The 20,547-nt window shown below is 51.5% G+C and overlaps 1 protein-coding gene across 2 annotated transcripts in view; it reads left to right on the top strand.

The window, feature by feature from the left end:
• The window catches only part of MYO7A (myosin VIIA), an 83,497-nt gene that overhangs the window by 25,302 nt on the left and 37,648 nt on the right, over positions 1 to 20,547 (top strand). For both annotated transcript variants that reach the window (XM_049889740.1, XM_049889739.1), the window contains exons 14-25: positions 6,391 to 6,528; positions 8,525 to 8,683; positions 9,071 to 9,163; positions 11,414 to 11,508; positions 13,759 to 13,843; positions 14,361 to 14,579; positions 15,024 to 15,131; positions 16,115 to 16,324; positions 16,748 to 16,951; positions 17,247 to 17,423; positions 17,802 to 17,891; positions 19,314 to 19,441. In XM_049889740.1, coding sequence (XP_049745697.1) covers positions 6,391 to 6,528; positions 8,525 to 8,683; positions 9,071 to 9,163; positions 11,414 to 11,508; positions 13,759 to 13,843; positions 14,361 to 14,579; positions 15,024 to 15,131; positions 16,115 to 16,324; positions 16,748 to 16,951; positions 17,247 to 17,423; positions 17,802 to 17,891; positions 19,314 to 19,441 — 1,706 coding nt within the window. The remainder of the gene's footprint in view (positions 1 to 6,390; positions 6,529 to 8,524; positions 8,684 to 9,070; positions 9,164 to 11,413; positions 11,509 to 13,758; positions 13,844 to 14,360; positions 14,580 to 15,023; positions 15,132 to 16,114; positions 16,325 to 16,747; positions 16,952 to 17,246; positions 17,424 to 17,801; positions 17,892 to 19,313; positions 19,442 to 20,547) is intronic.

The following is a 20,547-nucleotide window of genomic DNA, read 5'->3' as shown; positions in this document are numbered from 1 at the left end:
ATTACGTCTACTGAACACCTATTCTGGGCCAGATTGTAAGTGAAGCGCTTACATTTATAGTCTCATTCAATCCTCACAACAACTCTGTGAGTACTACTAACCCCATGTTATAGGAGAAGAAACGGACCCTGAGGGACAAGGCATTTGCTCAGGGTCACATAGCTTGTGACAAAATGGGTATTTGACTCCAGGTCTGTCTCAAGAAGGTGCGGGGACTTGCTACAGATCACATAGCAAGGCTGCCATGCATCTGTCAGTTTGTTGTACTGTGGGGGCTTGTGTGTTGCTGGAAGCTATATGCCACTGGTATTCTAATAACAGCAGGGTCACCCATGGCAGACAGGTTTCAGCTGAGCTTCCAGACTAAGACAGACTAGGAAGAAGGACTTGGCAGTCTACTTCTGAAAAGAATTAGCCAGTGAACACCTTATGAATAGCCACGGAACATTGTCTGATATAGTGCTGGAAGATGAGCCCCCCAGGTTGGAAGGCACTCAAAATACAACTGGTGAAGAGCTGCCTCCTCAAAGTAGAGTCGACCTTAATGACATAGATAGAGTCGAACTTTCAGGACCTTCATTTGCTGATGTGGCATGACTCAAAATGAGAAGAAACAGCTGCGAACATACATTAATAATCAGAACGTGGAATGTATGAAGTATGAATCTAGGAAAATTGGAAATCGTCAAAAATGAAATGGAATGCATAAACATCAATATCCTAGGCATTAGTGAGCTGAAATGGCCATTTTGAATTGGACAATCATATGGTCTACTATGCTGGGAATGACAAATTGAAGAGGAATGGTGTCGCATTCACTGTCAAAATGAACATTTCAAGATCTATCCTGAAGTACAATGCCATCAGTAATAAGATAATATCCATATGCCTACAAGGAAGACCAGTTAATATGACAATTATTCAAAATTACACACCAACCGCTAAGGCCAAAGATGAAGAAATTGAAGATATTTACCAACTTCTGTAATCTGAAATTGATCAAACATGTAATCAGGATACACAGATAATTACTAGTGATTGGAATGCAAAAGTTGGAGACAAAGAAGAAGAACTGGTAGTTGGAAAATACGGCTTTGGTGATAGAAATGATGCCAAAGATCACAAGATAGAGTTTTGCAAAACCAATGACTTCTTCATTGCTAATAATGAGGAACCAGTACATAGATCAAGAGGCAGCCATTCATACAGAAGAAGGGGATACTGCGTGGTTTAAAGCGAGGAAAGCTGTGCGTCGGGGTTGTATCCTTTCACCATACCTATTCAATCTGTGTGCTGAGCAAATAATCCAAGAAACTGGACTATGTGAAGAAGAACCGGTCATCAGGACTGGAGGAAGACTCGTTAACAACCTGTGTTATGCAGATGACACAACCTTGTTTGCTGAAAGTGAAAAGGACTTGAAGCACTTACTGATGAATCCATATGGCCTTCAGTATGGATTACACCTCAACATAAAGAAAATAAAAATCCTCATGACTAGAACAATAAACAACATCACGATAAATGGAGAAGTTGAAGTTGTTAAGGATTTTATTTTACTTAGCTCCACAATCAACACCCATGGAAGCAGCAGTCAAGAAATCAAATGGCACATTGCATTGGGCAAACCTGCTGCAAAAGACCTCTTTAAAGTGTTGAAAAGCAAAGATGTCACCTTAAAGACTAAGGTGTGCTTGACCCAAGCCATGGTGTTTTCAATTGCCTCATGTGCATGCGAAAGCTGGATGATGAAAAAGGAAGACCGAAGAAGAATTGATGCCTTTGAATTGTGGTGTTGGCAAAGAATATTAAATATACCATGGACTGCCAAAAGAACGAACAAATCTGTCTTGGACGAAGTACAATCGGAATACTCCTTAGAAGCAAGGATGGTGAGACTACATCTCACTTAACTTTGGACAGGTTATCGGGAGGGAGCAGTTCCTGGAGAAGGACATCATGCTTGGTAGAAGGCCAGCGAAAAGAGGAAGACCCTCAACAAGATGAATTGACACAGTGGCTGCAACAATGGGCTCAAGCATAACAATGATTGTGAGGATGGCACAGGACCGGGCAGTATTTTGTTCTGTTGCACACAGGGTTGCTATAAGCCAGAATCAACTTGACAGCACCTAACGACAACAACACATAGCAAGTGAGGGCAGAATTGAGACTTTCAAAGTCCCTGCTTTATTATACTGTACTGTGCAGCCGCTGTAAGCAGGGCATCCTGGAAAGAAGAAATACTTTGTAACTGCTGGGGACATAATTCTGTTAATGAAAGTGGAAATCAGCTTGGTAAACTATGAAATATTAAGTCATGGTTTATTTGATGACAGTTGAATAGATGCAATGTTTTTGTCAGAGCGGAAGCCTACACTGCCTCCTTCCCATAATCTGAACACATACCCTGCACTGGTCACCCCAGCCCCCGAATTTTCTTTCTGTGACTCTTCATGCATCTCCTCAGGGCAACACAGGAACCGCCACCCAGCCACTGCTGGTGGAAGGACCAGCAATGCCAAGACAAACGCATTTTTTCCAGGGCATTGAGCATCCCCCAATTAGTGTCTAACCCAGATCACATGTCCCTGGGGCCCTGAGTCCATGGGATGGACACCTGTTCACTTTTTTTGCAGGTGACTTTCTCATGCCCGTGACTTTCCAACCCCTTTCGCGTCATGTTCAGATTTCTGCTCCCCAGGGCCCCTCTGTGGAGGTCTTTAACACTGGCCTTTGGACTTCTCACTTCTGTCTTTACCCCATCCCCAAATATCTACACATTAACCCAGAAAACAAAAAATCAAGTCAGAAACCCAGATGGCCAGGGAAGTGAGAGCAGACCTTGCAGCTTCATAACTCCCATTCATTCGTTCAGTCTACTTACACACACATATTTTTTACCACGGTGAAAATATACACACCAAACCATTCACCAACAGAACAGCTTCCACATTTGCAATTGAGTGATACTGATTACATTTTCATGTTTTGCCACCATTATTGCTACTGTTTTCCAAAATATTCCACCACCAGTAACATAAACTTAATGACTCCCAAACAAGAACTCTCCCTTTCCCCCCACCCCCACCCCTGGTAACCGTTAATAATCTTTGGTTTCTGAGTATTTTTTTTTATATATATAAGTGAGTACATATAGTATTTGTCCTTTTGTGATGGACTTATTTCACTCAGCATAATGTTTTCAAGGTTCATTCATGTTGTGGCATGCATGAGGACTTCATTTCTCTTTATGATTGAGTAATATTCCATTTTATGTATACACCACATTTTGCTTATCCGTTCTTCTGTTGTTGGATGTTTTGGTTGTTCCCACCTTTTGGCTGTTGTGAAAAGTGCTGCAATGAACATTGGTGTACAGATTTCTATTTGCATTCCTGCTTTCAGTTCTTCTGGGCATATGCCTTGGATTGGGATTTCTGGGTCCTAAGGTAGTTAGTTCTGTGTTCACCTTTTTAAGGAACTGCCAAATTGCTTTCCACAGTGGCTGCACCATTTTACACTCCCACCGTCAATGGACAAGGGTTCTAGTTTCTCCACAACCTGGCCCACAACTATTGTTTTCCATTTTTTGATCATTGCCATTGTAATGGGATTGAGGAGATATCTCATTGTGTTTTTATTTGTGTCTCCCTCGTGGCAAATGATGTTGAACATCTTTTCATGTGCTTGTTGGCCATTTGAATATCCTCTTTGGTGAACTGCCTGTTCAAGTCCTTTGCCCATTTTTGGATGGGATTGTTTGTCTTTTTATAGTTAAGTGAATCTACATATATGTTTGATGCCAGTCATGTGCTAGGCACTGTCCTTGGTCCTAGGGTCATAGTAGTGAACAAAACAGAAAACAAAAACAAAAAAACTGCAATCTTGGAACTCATATTCTAGCAGAAGGGAGAAGTAGTTAATAAGCAAATATATAAGTAAAATATATAGGATGCCACATCATGATAAGTGATACGGAGAAACATTAAGGACAGAGGAATGCCAGCAGCAGGGCTTTGCAGTGTTGAATAAGGGATCAGGAGAGACTTCACAGGTATGGTGGTTGTTGAGCTAAGGCCTGCAGGAGGTGAGGAAGCCAGCCATGCCCATCCTGGAGGAGGAGCATTCCAGGTAAAAGGAACAGCAGGTGCCAAAGCCCTTAGGTACTTTTTAAGCCCTAAACCTGCCTGGTGCTTTCCAGGAAGAGTGAGGAGGCTGGAGCGGCTGTAAGGGAGTGAGCAAGGGGGTGGAGAGAGCTAGGAGGGGAGGTCCAAGAGGTATTGGGGCCAGATCTTGTGAGGCCTTGTATGTTCTTGCAAGGACCTTTGCTTTCATGTTGAGTGAGCTGGGAAGCCACTGGAGAGTTTTGAGCCAAGAAGGGACATCATGGGACTTACGTTTCACAGGCTCACCCTGGCTGCTGTGTTAACAGTGGAGTGAAGCGTGTTATGGAGGGACAGAAGCAGGGAGACCAATTCACAAGTTATCGCAATAATCTGAGACAGCAAAGATGGTGGCTTGGATCAGGGTGATAGTGAATGAAGTAGTAAGAAGGGGTCAGATTCTGGATGTATTGAAAGGAGAGCTGATAAGATTTGCTGACATATTGGATGTGAGAGAAAGAAAGGAATTGAAGGTACTTCCTAGAGTTTTGGCCTGAGCAGTTGGAAAGTGGACAATCTCTGTGAGCCGGTGGAAGTCAGGAACGACTTTGAAAACAGTTCAGCAGAGTTGTTGATCGTTGTTTGCACCAAGCTCTGGCAACCCAGTGGCAGACAAGGTAGACCCAGCCTGTCCTCACAGCAGGGAAGATAGATGAAAAAGTGGAAAAGAGTAAGTAGTTCCAGGGTGATGACACGGAAACCAAAGAAGGGTGTAGAAGGGTATGTGTGTGTGTGTGTGTGAGTGCACACACACATGTGTGTGAGCTTGCACTCCGGACAGGGGCTATAATGGCATCTGGGTAGAGATCAGCCTGGACAGCTCCCCCTTCAACTGTGTGGGGGAGCCACCCAGCGCTGCTGGATCATATTTGAAGGCACCCCGGAGGGGCCACAGACCTGAGAGTCACCCTACCACAATGTAAATTATCCCCAGCTTCCTTTAGCAAAATCCTAAAACATATTCCAAATAAAACTAAAATGGAAAACACAACAAATTTCAGGATACCAAGCTTTTGCTGTTTCTTGGCAAATTTCATTGCACTCTATGGCATATTGTCTAAATTTAGTATGGGTTAAGCATCTCTGCTTCCCCCTCAAAAAAAAAAAAAAAACCTCCCTCAAAACACCCTACATCTGTCCCTCTGATCTTTGGTGCCACAGGATATCAGAAAAAAATCACGGCTCTTAAAATATAAAATCAAATTCATTAATAAGAAATTACATTCACCCAAATGAAAATCGTCAGGAAAACAGTAGTATAAAATACTGTGGAATAGCTTCTGTACTGATCTGAGATGTTTCGCTTCCTGTTTGCTGGTTAGGTCCTCCCCCAGCACCCCTCCCCACCTCATTTCACAATATTCTGAGGTGGGGGGTGCCCAATAGGGTGGGGAGGTGCAGAGGGGTAGCTGATTCCAGATAGCGGCTGGTAGAGCACAGAACCTTTGGGGGGCCTTGATACCACACGGTGCGGGGGCGGGGGGGGAGCCAGCTCGGGTGCCTTCTTAGGAGGATTATCCAGGTTTGCCCTGCCCCCAGTCTGCTACTGACCAGCTAATCCCACAAAGAGGCGAGAGGTCACAGGCTGCACCCCTCCCCTTTTCCTTCCCCTCCACCAGGGGTTCCCAGAACAGGAGTGGCCCGCCTTCCCTGGTGGCTATGCACACCCCGGTGATTCCTCATCACAGCCCTGCCAGTAGACAGATGGCATTATTCCCACTTAGGAAACGGGGCTCAGTGTTGCCTAGTGATCTGCTCATGATCACACAGCTAGGATGTGGTTGGGCCAGGATATGAATGTAGGTTTGTCTAACCCTGTCGCCGTATGACCCCAGTATCCCAAAGTGACCAAGTCCAACCACTCAGTAATACAGAGAGGGGAGAAAGCTGAGTCTCAGAGAGGGCTGTGCCTTGCCTGAGGTCTTCTGGAGCACCAGGGCAGGAACCCAGGCCCCGGACTCCCTGTCCTGTGTGCTCCTCTGGTCACAGCTCACTTCCTCCTGGCCCAGATATCATGCCTTTGGAGGTCCTGGGTGGCTCCCCGAGGGGGTGTATCTGGGGTCCAAGCCCTAGACCAGACCCGCGAGTCACAGGAAAATCACCAAGTACTTGGGCTGACCCTGACCCCACTGACCTGTCCTTCCACTTCCCTCCTGGGCAGCAGCTGGGAGAGGTGGAGGGCGGCAGGCGCAGCCCCTCCCATCACTGTCATCCATCCCCCCAGGGCGCCGAGACCAGGAAGCGCTCGCCCACACTCAGCAGTCAGTTCAAGCGGTCGCTGGAGCTGCTGATGCGCACACTGGGTGCCTGCCAGCCCTTCTTTGTGCGCTGCATCAAGCCCAATGAGTTCAAGAAGCCCATGGTGAGTGGCCTGGCCAGGGGGCCAGACTGGGGCAGGGCAGGGAGGGGTTGGGGCATGGGTGGGATAGGGTGGGCTCTGGATGCCCTGTGACATTATCTTCTTTGGGGGAGAGCAGGGCTTATAGAACAAGGTCACAGATTTAATGGAGGCAGCAAGTGCCCTGGAAAGAGCCTGGATGCTGCAGTGGGCCTGGCCCAGATTCAAATCCTGGCTCTACCACCTTCAAGTTGGGTGACTTTACACTTAATCTTCCTATGCCTCAGTTTCCTCATAGATGAAATGGGATGGGTATGCCATGCAATGATGGCGGCCTGGTCCCTGATGTGGCCCCTCCTTTGACAGCCCCCTCCTTGAAGCCTCCCCCCATCTTTCTGGCTGGTTGGGGACATTCTCATTTTTTACTCTCCTGAAGGGCCCTTGCTGTGTGCCGGGCACTGGCTAGATGGTCTCTCTTAGTTATTAAGTGCCTTCCGGTCAATTCTGCCTCATAGTGACCCCATGTGGCAGAGTAGAACTGGCTCTAATCTTTTACAGAAGCAGATCACCAGGTATTTCTCGCACAGAGCCACTGGGTGGGTTCAAACCTCCAACCTTTGAGGTAGTAGCCAAGCACTTAACTGTTGTGCCACGGGGCCTCCTTAGGTGGTCTCTCCATAGCTCCGTTTAACCTTCGCAACAGCTGGGAGATGGAGGGATGGTCATTGCCCCTGGAGATGCAGAACAGGGCAGAGGAGTAGGGGATGGGATGCTCAGGGAGGCTAGGGGACTTGAGCTCGGCTTTGTGAACACAGCCTGGAGCCCGGACCCACTGCCTCCCTCTCAGCCATCCCCTTCCATAGCACACAGCTCTGGGAGGTGCTGTTTACTGGCAGGAAGGCCCAGGGGGAAGCTGGGGCCGTGGGGCCTGGGGTCTGGGGAGGGAAGGAAGGGAAGGAAGGCGGGAGGCCAGGCCCTGGCTGGGGAAAGTGCCGGGACAGAGAGGAAACAGGCTGCGGAAGCAGGCCATCCGCACGCGCTGGCCCGCCTGCCGCCTGCTGCCCCCTGCCTGGAAAACATTCCCTGAGAGTGCATGAGATATGCCCCCATGGGCTCCGGACCGGGTCTGCAGGGAGTGAGGGTCACGGAGGACTTCAGCAGACTCTTCCTCTAAGGCAGGGGCCCTAGGGAAGCCATCTCTCCTGCCTCTGAAATGCCTCCTGAGCCCTTCTTTCTGCCCAGACCTCAGCATCTGTGGCCTGGGCCTTGGCAGCAGCCTCCTCACTGGTCTTCAGCTCTCCAGCTTCACATCTCACGCCCTCCAGGCCACCCTTCCCACTTCGGGGACCCACATCATTCTCAAATGCAAATCTGACCCCCATCCATTACTCCCTGCTCCAGATCTTTCCCTGACTTCCCATCTCATGCAGAATGAAGCCCAGCCTCTCTAGTCTGGCCTCCAAGGCCCTCCTTTGCTCCATCCCCCCTTCTCCCCTGTAATACTTAGAGAGACAGCCCGGTCTCATTCCCATCACAAAAAACAACTTAGAAAAATGTGCCTCTTCCTTAAGGCATTTTATTGTCAACAGCCAGAAAGTTGTTCCAATAACTACAAATTTATAATGGCTACAATGTGAAGGGCACCCCAGGGACTGTGCAAGGCAGCCACCACCTGCACAATGCAGCCTGGGTTGGCCTCCTCAGTACCCTTAAAGCGCCCCCAACAAGTCTTCGCTTTCAGGCTTCCACACCTTTGCACCTGCTCCCCTCCCTGGATGCCCCCTTTCCTGTCAGTGCTCAGGGCAAAGACTGCCTCCTCCATGAAGCCCACTCTGGATCTCCCAAGGAGAATTAATCAGTCCCCGCTTTGTGTTCCCCAGGCACACAGTTCCCATTCCATGATGCTGTGCGGGATTCACCTCCGTCTCTCTGGGCCTTTGTCTGGGGCAGATAAAACATGGTGCAGGGCTGGCCTCCCCAAAGGAGTCTCGGGCCCTGACATCCATGGCTTTGCCTGTAGCTATTTGACCGGCTCCTGTGCGTGCGCCAGCTGCGGTACTCAGGGATGATGGAGACCATTCGAATCCGACGAGCTGGCTATCCCATCCGCTACAGCTTTGTGCAGTTTGTGGAGCGGTACCGTGTGCTGCTGCCTGGAGTGAAGCCGGCCTACAAGCAGGTACAGGGCACGGTGCACGACTGTGGGGAGAGGAGGGTCCGGGCTCTGGGCTGGGCAAGGGGCTTGGGCCCAATTTGTCATCAGAACAGTGGGTGGGCATGACACCTCGGCCTACCTCAGGTACCTCAGGTTGGGAAGATCGGGGGCTCAGGCCGTGGAAGGCTGGTGTGTGCTTCATGTGTGGTGGTGTACGGGGCAAGGTCAAGGCTGCCAAATGGAAACTAGACATTAGGAGTGGGAGAGGGTTTTGTGATCAATGGGTTCAGAGAGAGGCAGGACCTGGCTGGGGTCACACAGCAAGTCAAGGGCAGAGTTGGGACTGGGAGGGACATTCAGGTGGCCTTACCACCGGCAAGGCTCCCATTCCTTTGTGCTCCTCCCACCCAGGATGACCTTCGGGGGACATGCCAGCACATGGCTGAGGCTGTGCTGGGCACCCACGATGACTGGCAGATCGGCAAAACCAAGATCTTCCTGAAGGTGAGCATAACCTCTGCCTCTGAGGTAGAGTGGCGGTTGTGTGTGAACGCCCTTTCTATCCATCTGTTTGTTCATTTTCTGTCCCTCCATCCATCCTTCCATCTGCCCATGGTGGGGAAATGGTGGGAGATCCCTAGGTGGGCACTATAGATGGGGCCAGTGCTGCACCTTTGAGATCCTACCTGCCCTGCAGTCTGTGGCCAGGAGGAGCCGAGAAGTACAGGAGAGGCTTCCTCAGCAAGGGAAGGGAAATGGGTATTTGAGATCATCTGTAACCTGCAGAGGCTTTGGCCCCACAGCCCCCAATGCAGAACACTGACCACTGACTGGTTAGAAAACCAAAGGCCTGAGGGGGGAATGTGTGTCACGCCTTCTTGAAGGAGACTTGGTTTCAAATCTTAGCGGTGTGGTTAACTGCCCCAACACTCTGGGCAAGTAATTGGCCCTTTCTGAGCCAGGTTTTCCTGTCCATAAAATGGGTTGTACTTGTGTTGGGGGGTTCTTGGGTTTATCTTTAAGGTTCCTCCCAGGCAGGGTTTATCCCAGGCTGTGGTTGGCCATGTGTGCTGACCCGCATTGCACTGTAGTGGCCCTGGGTCTGTCCTTGGCCTCCCTAAACACAGCCAGCAGCTGGAGCTCTCTGGCTCCCACAGCTGCCTGGGCAGGAAGCTGGAGTTGGGTGTTGGGCAGCTGGGGCAGGGGAACAGGGCTGGGAGCAGGAAGCTGGGCTGTGGGACGAGATGGCCTTGTAACAGAGGTTACTGGGAGCTGGTGGTACAGGGAAGCTCCAGCAGGGACAGCATGAGCCCCAGCACTCTGGGTTTCCCATTTGCATTTCCGCTGCAGGAGATTTCTGGCTGGCCTGGGTGACGGGGCAGGGCACCTCCCTCTGGGGTGGGGGAGGGACTGAGCCACCCAGTATAGCTGTAGAAGAGGAAGGCAAGAACCAGCTCCTGGGTAGAGGGAGTCCCTGGGGCTAATCTAATTTCTCTCTGGCTGAGGAGCCTTGAGCCTTTATCTCCCTGAGCCTTCGTTCCCACATCAGAAATGGGGGCCTGTTCCCAACTCACTATTGCCACCTGGAAAACACTCTTTGTGCCAGCCCTGGGTGGGCGCTTTTCACACATGAGCTCATGTGATCCTCACAACAAGCCCAGGAGGTAGGCATTATGATGCCTATTTCACAGGCTCAGAGAGGAGAAGTGAGTTGCCCAAGGTCATGCAGCCAGAAGTGGAGAACAGGGCTTCCAGCCCAGGTTGGTCTGATGCTCAGGCCTGTGTGGGTAAAGGAGGGAAGGCATGAAGCCTCTGGTACCCAGGGCCAGAGAGCTCTGAGGGTTGTCATCTTCATCCTCACCTCTCTGGGCTCTTCAGAAATGGGCCCTGGTTTTCAAAGACAAAATATTCAGTTCTCATTCATTCATTCAAAAATGAACATCTTGGCTGAGCAGCTTCTCTGTGCCAGGCCCTGTCTGGAAGTGATATGTCTGTGATGATTTGATGGATGTGGCTCCCCCATGAGACTCTAACCTCTCTAGGGAGAGGGGACCATTGTGGTACCACCCCAGCACCTAGCATGTACAGATGTTTGATTCATATGTATTGAGTGAATAAATGAAGCTTTGACCAACTGGCATGAGGGCTGGGGCTCAGAGGGAGAGGAAGAGAAGGCTGGAGAAGTCAACAGAACTTGATCACAGAAGGCCTTGAGTGCCAGCATGAGGAATCAGGCTTGACCCCAGGAACAGTAGGGTTATCACCAAAGGTATTTAAGGTCATGGTCAGATTTGTGTTTTAGGAAGGCTACTTGTGAGGAAAGGGCAGGGGGGAGCAACAGAGGCCAGGAGACTGGTTAGGAGGTTACTGCCAAGACCCTGGAGAGGAATGATGGCGGCTGGCTCAGGACAGGGGCCGACACCCAGAGATATCTAGAAAAGCAGGGTCTTGGGCAGAGACACTAAGGAGATAAAGCCAGCGTGTGTATATATTGGGCCCTCTGACCCCATCCAGTAGAATTTGGCTGCTCCTGCTCCGTTTGTCCCACCCAGGCTCCAGGAAGTAGCCCCAACCTCTGCCTGTACCCATGGCCGTGGGAAGCTACCCTACAGGGCCAGAGCTGGCCTGGGAGCCTATGGGGCCAGCTGAGTCCTAGGTCTGGGCTCCAAGTGAAGGGAAAGAGGGCCCTGGGACTGAGATGGTGGCCTGAGAGGAGATGTTAGAGGCGCACTGCTCAGGGGCTCTGCCTTCCAGGACCACCACGACATGCTGCTGGAGGTGGAGCGTGACAAGGCCATCACCGACAGAGTCATCCTCCTCCAGAAGGTCATCCGGGGGTTCAAAGACAGGTACGTGCCCGGGACCAACTTCTGCCCATCACAGCCTGCACATGAGTGTGTGTGCATGTGCGTGTGTGCACGCGCTTGGCTCACCTCTGTCCGCATTCCCAACAACAATATCAGAAGTAAGCATGCACATCTGTGTACATACATAGAAACAAGCACTCATGTGCACACACAGGCCCTGCTGACTTCTCCGGCCTTCCCTCCCTCACCTCTGAGCCCCCAGCCCTCCCTCCAGTTGGACAGAACTTTATGCATAGCAGGATCATGCAAACACAGGTGAACACACGAGCACATCGGTCACATGTGACCCATCCATGCACATGAATGCTGAATAAGACGGTGCACTCACCCACATACACGCATGCACACATGGGTACAAAGGGCACAAATATGCACACTCTGCCAGTCTCAGAGGCTAATGAAATTTCCCAAAGAAAAGTCACATGTTACAAGGTACATCCCATATTCCCAGTAAGGGACATGTGCATACCTGTGACAGTTCACAGCTGGGCAGGGCTGACTGTGGAGTATGATTCAGACTCCACAAAATCCTACAACTTGCCCCTTTTGCAGTTCATCTGGTCACTTTCTCCCTCCCTCCATTTGTCCATCCATCCATCCATCCATCCGTCCGTCCGTCCGTCCGTCCGTCCATCCATCCATCCATCCATTCATCTGCCAGTTCTTCCATCCATCCATCTGTCCATCCATCTGTTTCATCCACCAGTCTATCTACCTGTGGATCCATCCAGCCATCTATCCATCTGTCTATCCATGCATCTGTCCACCCCCTTCCACAGTTGCTAACTTGGTTGTGTGTGTATCAGGCATTGGCTCACTGGCTCACTCACATTCACCCTTCACCCTTCCTTTATTTATTTGTAACTTTAGCGACATCTGCTGTCTGATGTGTGTTCTCTGTGCTTCTTGACCTCTATCAAGCTGATGGTGACTATCATCCTGTGAAATCATCCTCGTGTGTGTGGAGGAAACAGCACTGAACTCACTCAGAGTCAGTCAGGAGACATGGGCTGTAGTCCCAACCTCTTTGAGTCTCAGTTTCCTCATCTATAAAAAATGAGGATGTTAGTCAGTAATAAATTGTTAAAAGCTTTTAATTTTTTTTATTACTCTTCTACTTATTTATTCATAAATCTATTTATTCATACATTTACTAATTCAGCTAACATCTCCTTTAAAACTTTTTTACACATATATTTTATTATTGTATTTTAGACGAAGGCTTACAGAACAAACTAGCTTCTCACTAAACAATTAGTACACATATTGTTTTGTGTCATTGGTTACCAACCTCATGACATGTCAACACTCTCCCTTCTCGACCTTGGGTTCCCTATTACCAGCTTTCCTGTCCCCTCTTGCCTTCTAGTCCTTGCCCCTGTGCTCCCTGGTGTGCTCCTTTAGTCTTATGTTTTATGGGCCTGTATAATGTTTGGCTGAAGGGTGAACCTCAGGAGTGACTTCATTACTGAGCTAAAAGGGTGTCTGGGGGCCATACTCTCAGGGTTTCTCCAGTCTCTGTCAGGCCAGTAAGTCTGGTCTCCTTTGCGAGTTAGAATTTCGTTCTCCATTTTTCTCCAGCTCTGTCTGCAACCCTCTATTGTGATCCCTGTCAGAGCAGTTGGTGGTGGTAGCCAGGCACCATCTAGTTGTGCGGGACTCAGTCTGGTGGAAGTTGTTGTCCATTTGTCCTTTGGACTAATCTTTCCCTCGTGTCTTTGATTTTCCTCCTTCTCCCTTGTCCCAGATGGGGTAAGATCAGTGGAGTATCTTAGATGGCCACTCACAGCTTTTAAGACCCCAGATGCTACTCATCAAAATAGAATATAGAAGATTTTCTTTATAAACTATGTTATGCCAATTAAGCTAGATGTTCCTGGAGACTATGGTCCCCACAGTCCTCAGCCCAGTAATCTTGTCCCTCAGGGAGTTTGGATGGGTCTGTGGAGCTTCCATGATCTTGCTCAACAAACATCTTTTGACGCTTAGCTTAGTGGACTTATGTGACCAATCCGTGAGGCATGCAGGACAGATATTAAGTTCTACCCATTTCACAAATGAGGAAGCTGAGGCACAGAGGCTATATGCCTTGCCCAAGGTCATACAGATGGGAAGTTACAGAGCTGGAACTCAGTCGTGGTCTCCTGATTCCAGACCCCACCTGTACTCTGATTACATCAGGGTGCTGGTTCTCTGCCTTTAGATCCACCCACATCACTGCTGCCGTTTCAGGTCCAACTTCCTGAAGCTGAAGAATGCTGCCACACTGATCCAGAGGCACTGGCGGGGCCACAACTGCCGGAAGAACTACGAGCTGGTGATCCTCCCTGAGGGGGCTGCTCATTACCCCACGAGGCCTTTGAACCTAGCCCCGTTGCCATGGCAGCCTGAATCAGGATGGCCTGGCATGGTTGGCCTCTTGCCACTGCCCCAAGCAGCCCCTCCCCTTCCTTCAGCCCAAAGTCCAGGTCTGATTCTTCTGTGGCTTTCCCAACTGGTCAGCAATGTCCGTCGCTTTTCTTCTGGAACGTTTTGGTGGATTGTGAGCCCACTGGGGAGATTAGAGCCCTCGGGGAAGGCTCTGTGGAGCAACAGTTTGGGCTGGACCCTGGACTTGGGGCTGGGAAGGTGGAAAGGAAGGAGTCCAGTTGGCCGCAGCTCCCGGTCTGAGGAGGGAAATCAAAGCCATTCCCTAGGAAACTTTAGTCTGAGAGGAGATGGAGCTTAGCTATGGGGAGCCCCAGCCTGAGAGGAGACAACCATGCCTTCAGGGATGCAGGGTCAGTCTGGAAAGGGGGCAGCAGGCTCTGAGCACTGGACGGCTGTCATTGCAGATGCGGCTGGGTTTCCTGCGGCTGCAGGCCCTGCACCGCTCCCGGAAGTTGCACCAGCAGTACTGCCTGGCCCGCCGGAGCATCATTGAGTTCCAGGCCCGCTGCCGTGCCTACTTGGTGCGCAAGGCCTTCCGCCACCGCCTCTGGGCTGTGCTCACCGTGCAGGCCTATGCCCGGGGCATGATCGCCCGCCGGCTGCACCGGCGCCTCAGGGGTGAGGTGAGGGGTCCTGGGTCCACAGTGCCCACAGCTCAGAACTCTACCAGGACTATGTCCTCTGGGGGGCACTGCTCTACCCTGACTTGTTGTCTCAGGAAGCTGAGGCCTAGAGAGGCAGGAGTGCCCCTTGCCTTCTCTGAAGAATCCATCAACTGGGGCCACACCCCTCTATTTCCATTCTCCCAGACAAGCTCCAGGCACTCCTGTGAATCTTTGGGAGACAGAGGCAAACCTGATTTGGCTTTGGGATCAGTGGTGCCCCAACCCACTGTGTATCCTTGAGAATTTCTTAGTTGCCTCAGTTTCCCTACCTGCCAAATAGTTTGGGAAAATTGCACCGAGTCCCAGGACTCAGTCTGGGTTGGGAGTGAGGTGAGCTGGTAAGAGGGGCTGTGATAACAGCTGCATAACTTTCTTTGCCCACCCAACTGTGCTTCCCTTCAGTACCTGCGGCGTCTGGAGGCTGAGAAAATGCGGCTGGCAGAGGAAGAGAAGCTCCGGAAGGAGATGAGCGCCAAGAAAGCCAAGGAGGAGGCAGAACGCAAGCATCAGGTGAGCTGAGAAATCCCAGCTCCTTAGATTGCCATTCGTTTGATCCGCAGCTTTTATCCACTTTGGGCCAGCCATCATTCATCCATGCAACCTTCCCTTACTTGTTCAAAAGGTATTCCTACTATATCCATTCAGCAGACGTTTACTGAGCTCTTCCTGGGTGCCTAATCCTGTGCCTGGCAGAAGGACAGAGGGCTCCAGAGTGCCCTCAGGAGTACCTTTTGTAACTGGGAAATAGCACCCAGGTTCAAAAGCCTGAGCCTGGGTGACAGCACCAAGACAGCAGCCCTGCCCAATACGGGAGCCACCAGACACATGTGGCTGCTGAGCACTGGAAAAGTGGCTAATCCCAGTGGGAAAGTGCTGTCAGCATAAAGCGCACACTGGATTTTGAAGTCCAGTATCCAAAAAAAGGAAAGAAAGAAGAATATAAAATATCTCACTAATTTTTAAAAATATTGATTACATGTTGAAATTATAATATTTTGGAAAAAGTAGGTTAAATAAAATATGTTAAAATTCATTTCACCTATTCCTTTTACTTTTTTAAGATGTATACTTGCAATTATATTTCTGTTGGGCAGCAGTCAAACCTCTGACAGTGGGATTTCCGGGTTGGTGCGGTCCCCTCGGGATGGGGGGATATCAATCAGAAAGGCGTCCTGGAGAAGGTCATCCCCAGGGATACCCTGAAGGACAAGTGGGATTGCTGCCTGGGCTTGTCGAGAGGGTTTCCTGTGGCCCAGAAGTGCTGTGCAGCTGTGCATCTGTCTGCATAGGGCTGTGACAGCTGAGCTGAGCTGGCCCCACACGGAAAAGCCTGAGGCTTAGTTCTTCCCAGTGGTCAGCAGGGCCCTGGGTAGAGGATGGGACTGAGGCCCCAGCTTCTGGCGGCTCTCTTGGGCTCCCACAGGCAGCCTACTCCCTGAGGCTGTGGTACCAGTGCTGACATCCATCTCCTCTGCATCACTCCAACCACCCAGGAGCGCCTGGCCCAACTGGCTCGTGAGGACGCAGAGCGAGAGCTGAAGGAGAAAGAGGAGGCGCGGCGGAAGAAGGAGCTCCTGGAGCAGATGGAGAGGGCCCGCCATGAGCCTATCAATCACTCGGATATGGTGGACAAGATGTTTGGCTTCCTTGGGACTTCAGGCAGCTTACCAGGCCAAGAGGGCCAGGCACCTAGTGGCTTCGAGGTACCAGGCTGGGAACAGGGGTTCCAGAGACCCCCATGTCTATCTTGGGAGCCTCGGTACCCCTGAAGGTGGCTGGTGGCCCTTCCTTTTCTTGTGCCCCTTTGCACTGAAGTCCACCTGGCCCCCTCTGAGCAGAGGGGAGCAGTGATGAGTTGGGTCAGGGCCTGTCTACCACCAGCCTGCCTTGTGACCTTGGGCTACTCACTGTGTCCCACTCTAGGGGGATTCCTAAACTTTTATTCATTCATATATTGAGGACCTACCATGTACCAGGCTCTGGATAGCACACGAGATGAACACAGCTCCCCACCTCGTGGGGGAAGGGACAGGCCGGAGGGCTGCTGCCCAGTCCTGAGTCTGCCCCAGGCCTCCCCACTTGGTGGTCCAAACCTGCACAGCAGAAAACCTGCTTGTCCCCATCAGGACCTGGAGTGTGGGCGGAGGGAGATGGTGGAGGAGGACCTCGACGCAGCCCTGCCTCTGCCCGATGAGGATGAGGAGGACCTCTCTGAGTATAAATTCGCCAAGTTCGCAGCCACCTACTTTCAGGGCACCACCACACACACCTACACCAGGCGGCCGCTCAAGCAGCCGCTGCTGTTCCACGACGACGAGGGTGACCAGCTGGTGAGGCTCCTGCTGATTGGGGGTCACTGCTGGGGGGGCTGGGGCTGTGGACTCCCCTTGGTGGTGCAGTGTGAGTGCTGAGGGTGGTGGGCCCTAGTGGGCAGGGCTCAGGTCTGACTGTAGCCTGCACTCGGTGCCCAGCGGGGGCCAGGCCCACACAGACCAGATTCTGAGGAACATGGTCACGTGACCGGCTCAGAATGGCCCTCCTGTGGGCACTTCTCTAGCCATCTCCCCCAATCGCCAGGTTATTTTGATCTCTTTGGCAATATCCTCACTGGCTTTCCGTCCTCAGGCGGCCCTGGCAGTCTGGATCACCATCCTCCGGTTCATGGGCGACCTCCCTGAGCCCAAGTACCACACAGCCATGAGTGACGGCAGCGAGAAGATCCCTGTGATGACCAAGATTTACGAGACCCTGGGCAAGAAGACATACAAGAGGGAGCTGCAGGCCCTGCAGGGCGAGGGTGAGGTGAGGCCAGGTGCCTTCCGGCCGATGTCTCTCTCAGGTCTGTGTCCCCAGGCTCAGGATCCTCACAGGGTGCACATCCTAAAAATCACTTCTGCCAGCCCCCTCCCAGCTCATCCACTCACAGGCAACAAACGTGTCGTAAACTGTAAAGTGCGTACCGCAACCAAGGAGGCCTCGTGGCAGAGCAGATAGGAACTTTGCGTGCGGAGCCAGCACCAATATCAACTTCTTGGGAGGCCTTGGGTGGGTTACTGCACTTTACTGAGTGGGCGTGGTGGGTAGGGGTGGTAGATAGCTCACAGACATTGTATGTTTTCAGCTGGTCTTGTCATTACTTTTTGCCAAGTCACTTGACCTGGATCCCTGTTGGTCCTGCAGGCCCAGCTCCCTGAGGGACAGAAGAAGAGCAGCGTGAGGCACAAGCTTGTGCACTTGACCCTGAAGAAGAAGTCTAAACTGACAGAAGAGGTTAGAGCAGTCCCCAGGGGGCTGGCAGCCCACAGGTGGCTGCTGCAGGTGGCTGCTGCAGATGGCCCAGGCTGGGGCAAGGCTGAGCTTGGGAGGGACACAGGAGGGGGACCAGGAGGAAAGTGGACACTGTCTGTCCTCAGGGGTCCTGGCTGGCCCGGGGAGGACAGTGTGGGAGACCATTAGGCAGACAAGAGTTCGAGGAGTTGGGGCTGGGGTTAGAGGGGGCTTCTCAGAGAAGGAGTGGGGGTTGGAGTGGCAGATAGTGACAGAGAGGATGTTTCCTGTTGCAGGATGGACTGGATTGCATTTGACCCAAGGACCTTTTAAATGTTGAAAGCTTTTCTGTGGGATAAGAGGCCTCATCCAGCATCAACACTATTAATTTGTTTGCATGATGATTTTTTAATCCATTGGGTTATTCACCTCTCCTTCTCCAAGCACTGTCTTGGCCCTGGGCCCAGGAGTGCCCAGGCTGGTGGAGGTCAGGCAGGCACAGACCAAGGCGTTTACAGCTCAGCTCCCTCATACCCCTAACACCAGTCCCTCTACCTAAAATACCTCCTTCCCCTTCTCTACCTGGGGTCACCTCCTCCAGGAAGCCTCCCCTGGCCTCTCTGCAGTAGAGTCAGAGGTTCCGCTTTGGGGCTTCCACAGCCTGCTTTGCTTCTGCCCTTGTCCTGTTATCCATCGGGGGCTCAAATCTAGTCTTGTAGCCACATTACCCCAGATTTAAATCACAGCTCTGCCACTTGGTATCCAAAGAACCCAGGGAAGAAAATACTCACTCCATGGGGCTCCTAGGAAGAGGGAGTGAGACAATGGCTGTGAGTTCTCAGTATACGTGACTATGGTGATATGCTCCCACCGCTCACCCTCTCTCTCACCCAGCTTCTTCTGGGCAGAGCGAGGGACTGGTGTCATGGGCTGTGAGGGATGGGAGAAGAGAAACTCATTCTGTAAGAACTTGGGTCTGAGTTCTTTACTTCAGGGCCAGGATGTTGGTGACTGGGTGATGGTGACCAGATGGCTGGAATCTGGGGTGTCCTTTGGGTCCCAGAAGTTGTATGCATGGGGTCCATCCTGATTATGGGTCCCATTTGGAGACAACAGGTCCCCATCATGGCTGAAAAGACTTCCCAGGGAGAGGGAGTGGGGGAAGCAGTGTCTAGGAGGCTGCCGAGGAGCCAGATTCCCCAGACCAGGCCAGTGCTCCTGGGCTGTGTGGGGCTGTCATTGATCCAACTTCTCTTCTGAAGGGGGCGGGGGTGAGGGAGGAGCCAAGCCGTGTGTCTATCCGAGGGGCCAGGGAGCCCAGCTCCTCTGGCTCATTCCTGGGATTGCTCTCGGGGAAACGGGCTGACTCAGGCATTGGTCCATTCACCCTGCCCTGGTCAAGCCTGTGCCCTCCCCCTGGCCTAGGTGACCAAGAGGCTTCATGATGGGGAGTCCACAGTGCAGGGCAACAGCATGCTGGAGGACCGGCCCACCTCCAATCTGGAGAAGCTGCACTTTGTCATCGGCAATGGCATTCTCCGGCCAGCACTCCGGTCAGTGTCTGGGGTGGGGGCTCAGGGAGGGCACCGGCTAGGCAGGGCACCCTGCACTTCCGGGGTGGGGTCCTGACGAGCTTTTGGTGGCTAAGCTCTGGCTCCGTCACCTTAGCAACAGATTAAGCCAGACAGGCCTGTGTTTAGCTCTGCTGCTTGCTAGTTGTATGACCTTGAGCGAGTTCTCTCATCTCTCTAAGCCTCAATTTCCTCATTTGTAAAGGGGGGATAATGATAGTACCTACCTCATAGGGTTGTGGGAAGATAAAACTGTGCTAAGTGTTTAGCACAGGACTCAATAAACCATAGCAGTGATTCTCATTATCCTACATGTATTTTCTGCTTTAACCCTACACCTGCCTGCTCACCCTCCGTGCTCCCAGTGCAGGCCCCGTGGTCAGAGTTAGCGTGGCCAGCATGCCTGGGAGTCCTCGAAATGCCTCCTTCCCCACTCAGACCCAGGAGAGGCCTTTACCCAGGTCTCTGGGGTATTGGGAGGAGATGGGTGATTAGGAGTCACCAGGAAATTAAGGAATCAGCTTGACTGGGTCAAAGGATGGAAAATGAGTAGTATTTGTCTAAGAGAACCTTATCTGGACAGGACAGGTTGGTTAGGAGAGTTGGCCCATGAACTTGTGCATTCTAGACGGGAGGATGGCAGGATCAGGGGTGAGGGGAGACTAACTCCATTTTACCGATGGGCAAACTCAAGTCGAGAGCAGGGAAGAGACTTGCCCAGGGTCTTTTAGGCCCCAGATCTCCTGCCTTCCAGTCAGGCCTCCTTTCATTGCTCCTCGAGGTTGGTTCCTACCTCACCAGAGATGGTCATACCACCCACTACTTCACCTCCAGGGTTTGCCTCACAGTTATCTCCCCAGCATAACTAAAGTTGTCACTTCTAGAGGATACAGTGCCAGGAGGCCTGGACCAAGAGTCAGGGCTTTGATTCTGGTCTGCCCTTGGCTCGCTGAGGGACCACGACTAACCTTACCCTTCTCTCAACCCCAGTCTCCCCGTCCATAAAGTGAATGGGGTCAGTGGCTCCCAGACACAGCTGATGAAGTTTTCACTGGTCTGTGGCAAGATGGGGAAAATAGAGATGTTTC

This window comes from Elephas maximus, chromosome 7 (genome assembly GCF_024166365.1).
Source record: "Elephas maximus indicus isolate mEleMax1 chromosome 7, mEleMax1 primary haplotype, whole genome shotgun sequence".
Classification (NCBI taxonomy): Eukaryota; Metazoa; Chordata; class Mammalia; order Proboscidea; family Elephantidae; genus Elephas; species Elephas maximus.
The sequence above is the reverse complement of the archived record's forward strand: the minus strand, read 5'-3'. Positions and strand labels throughout refer to the sequence as shown.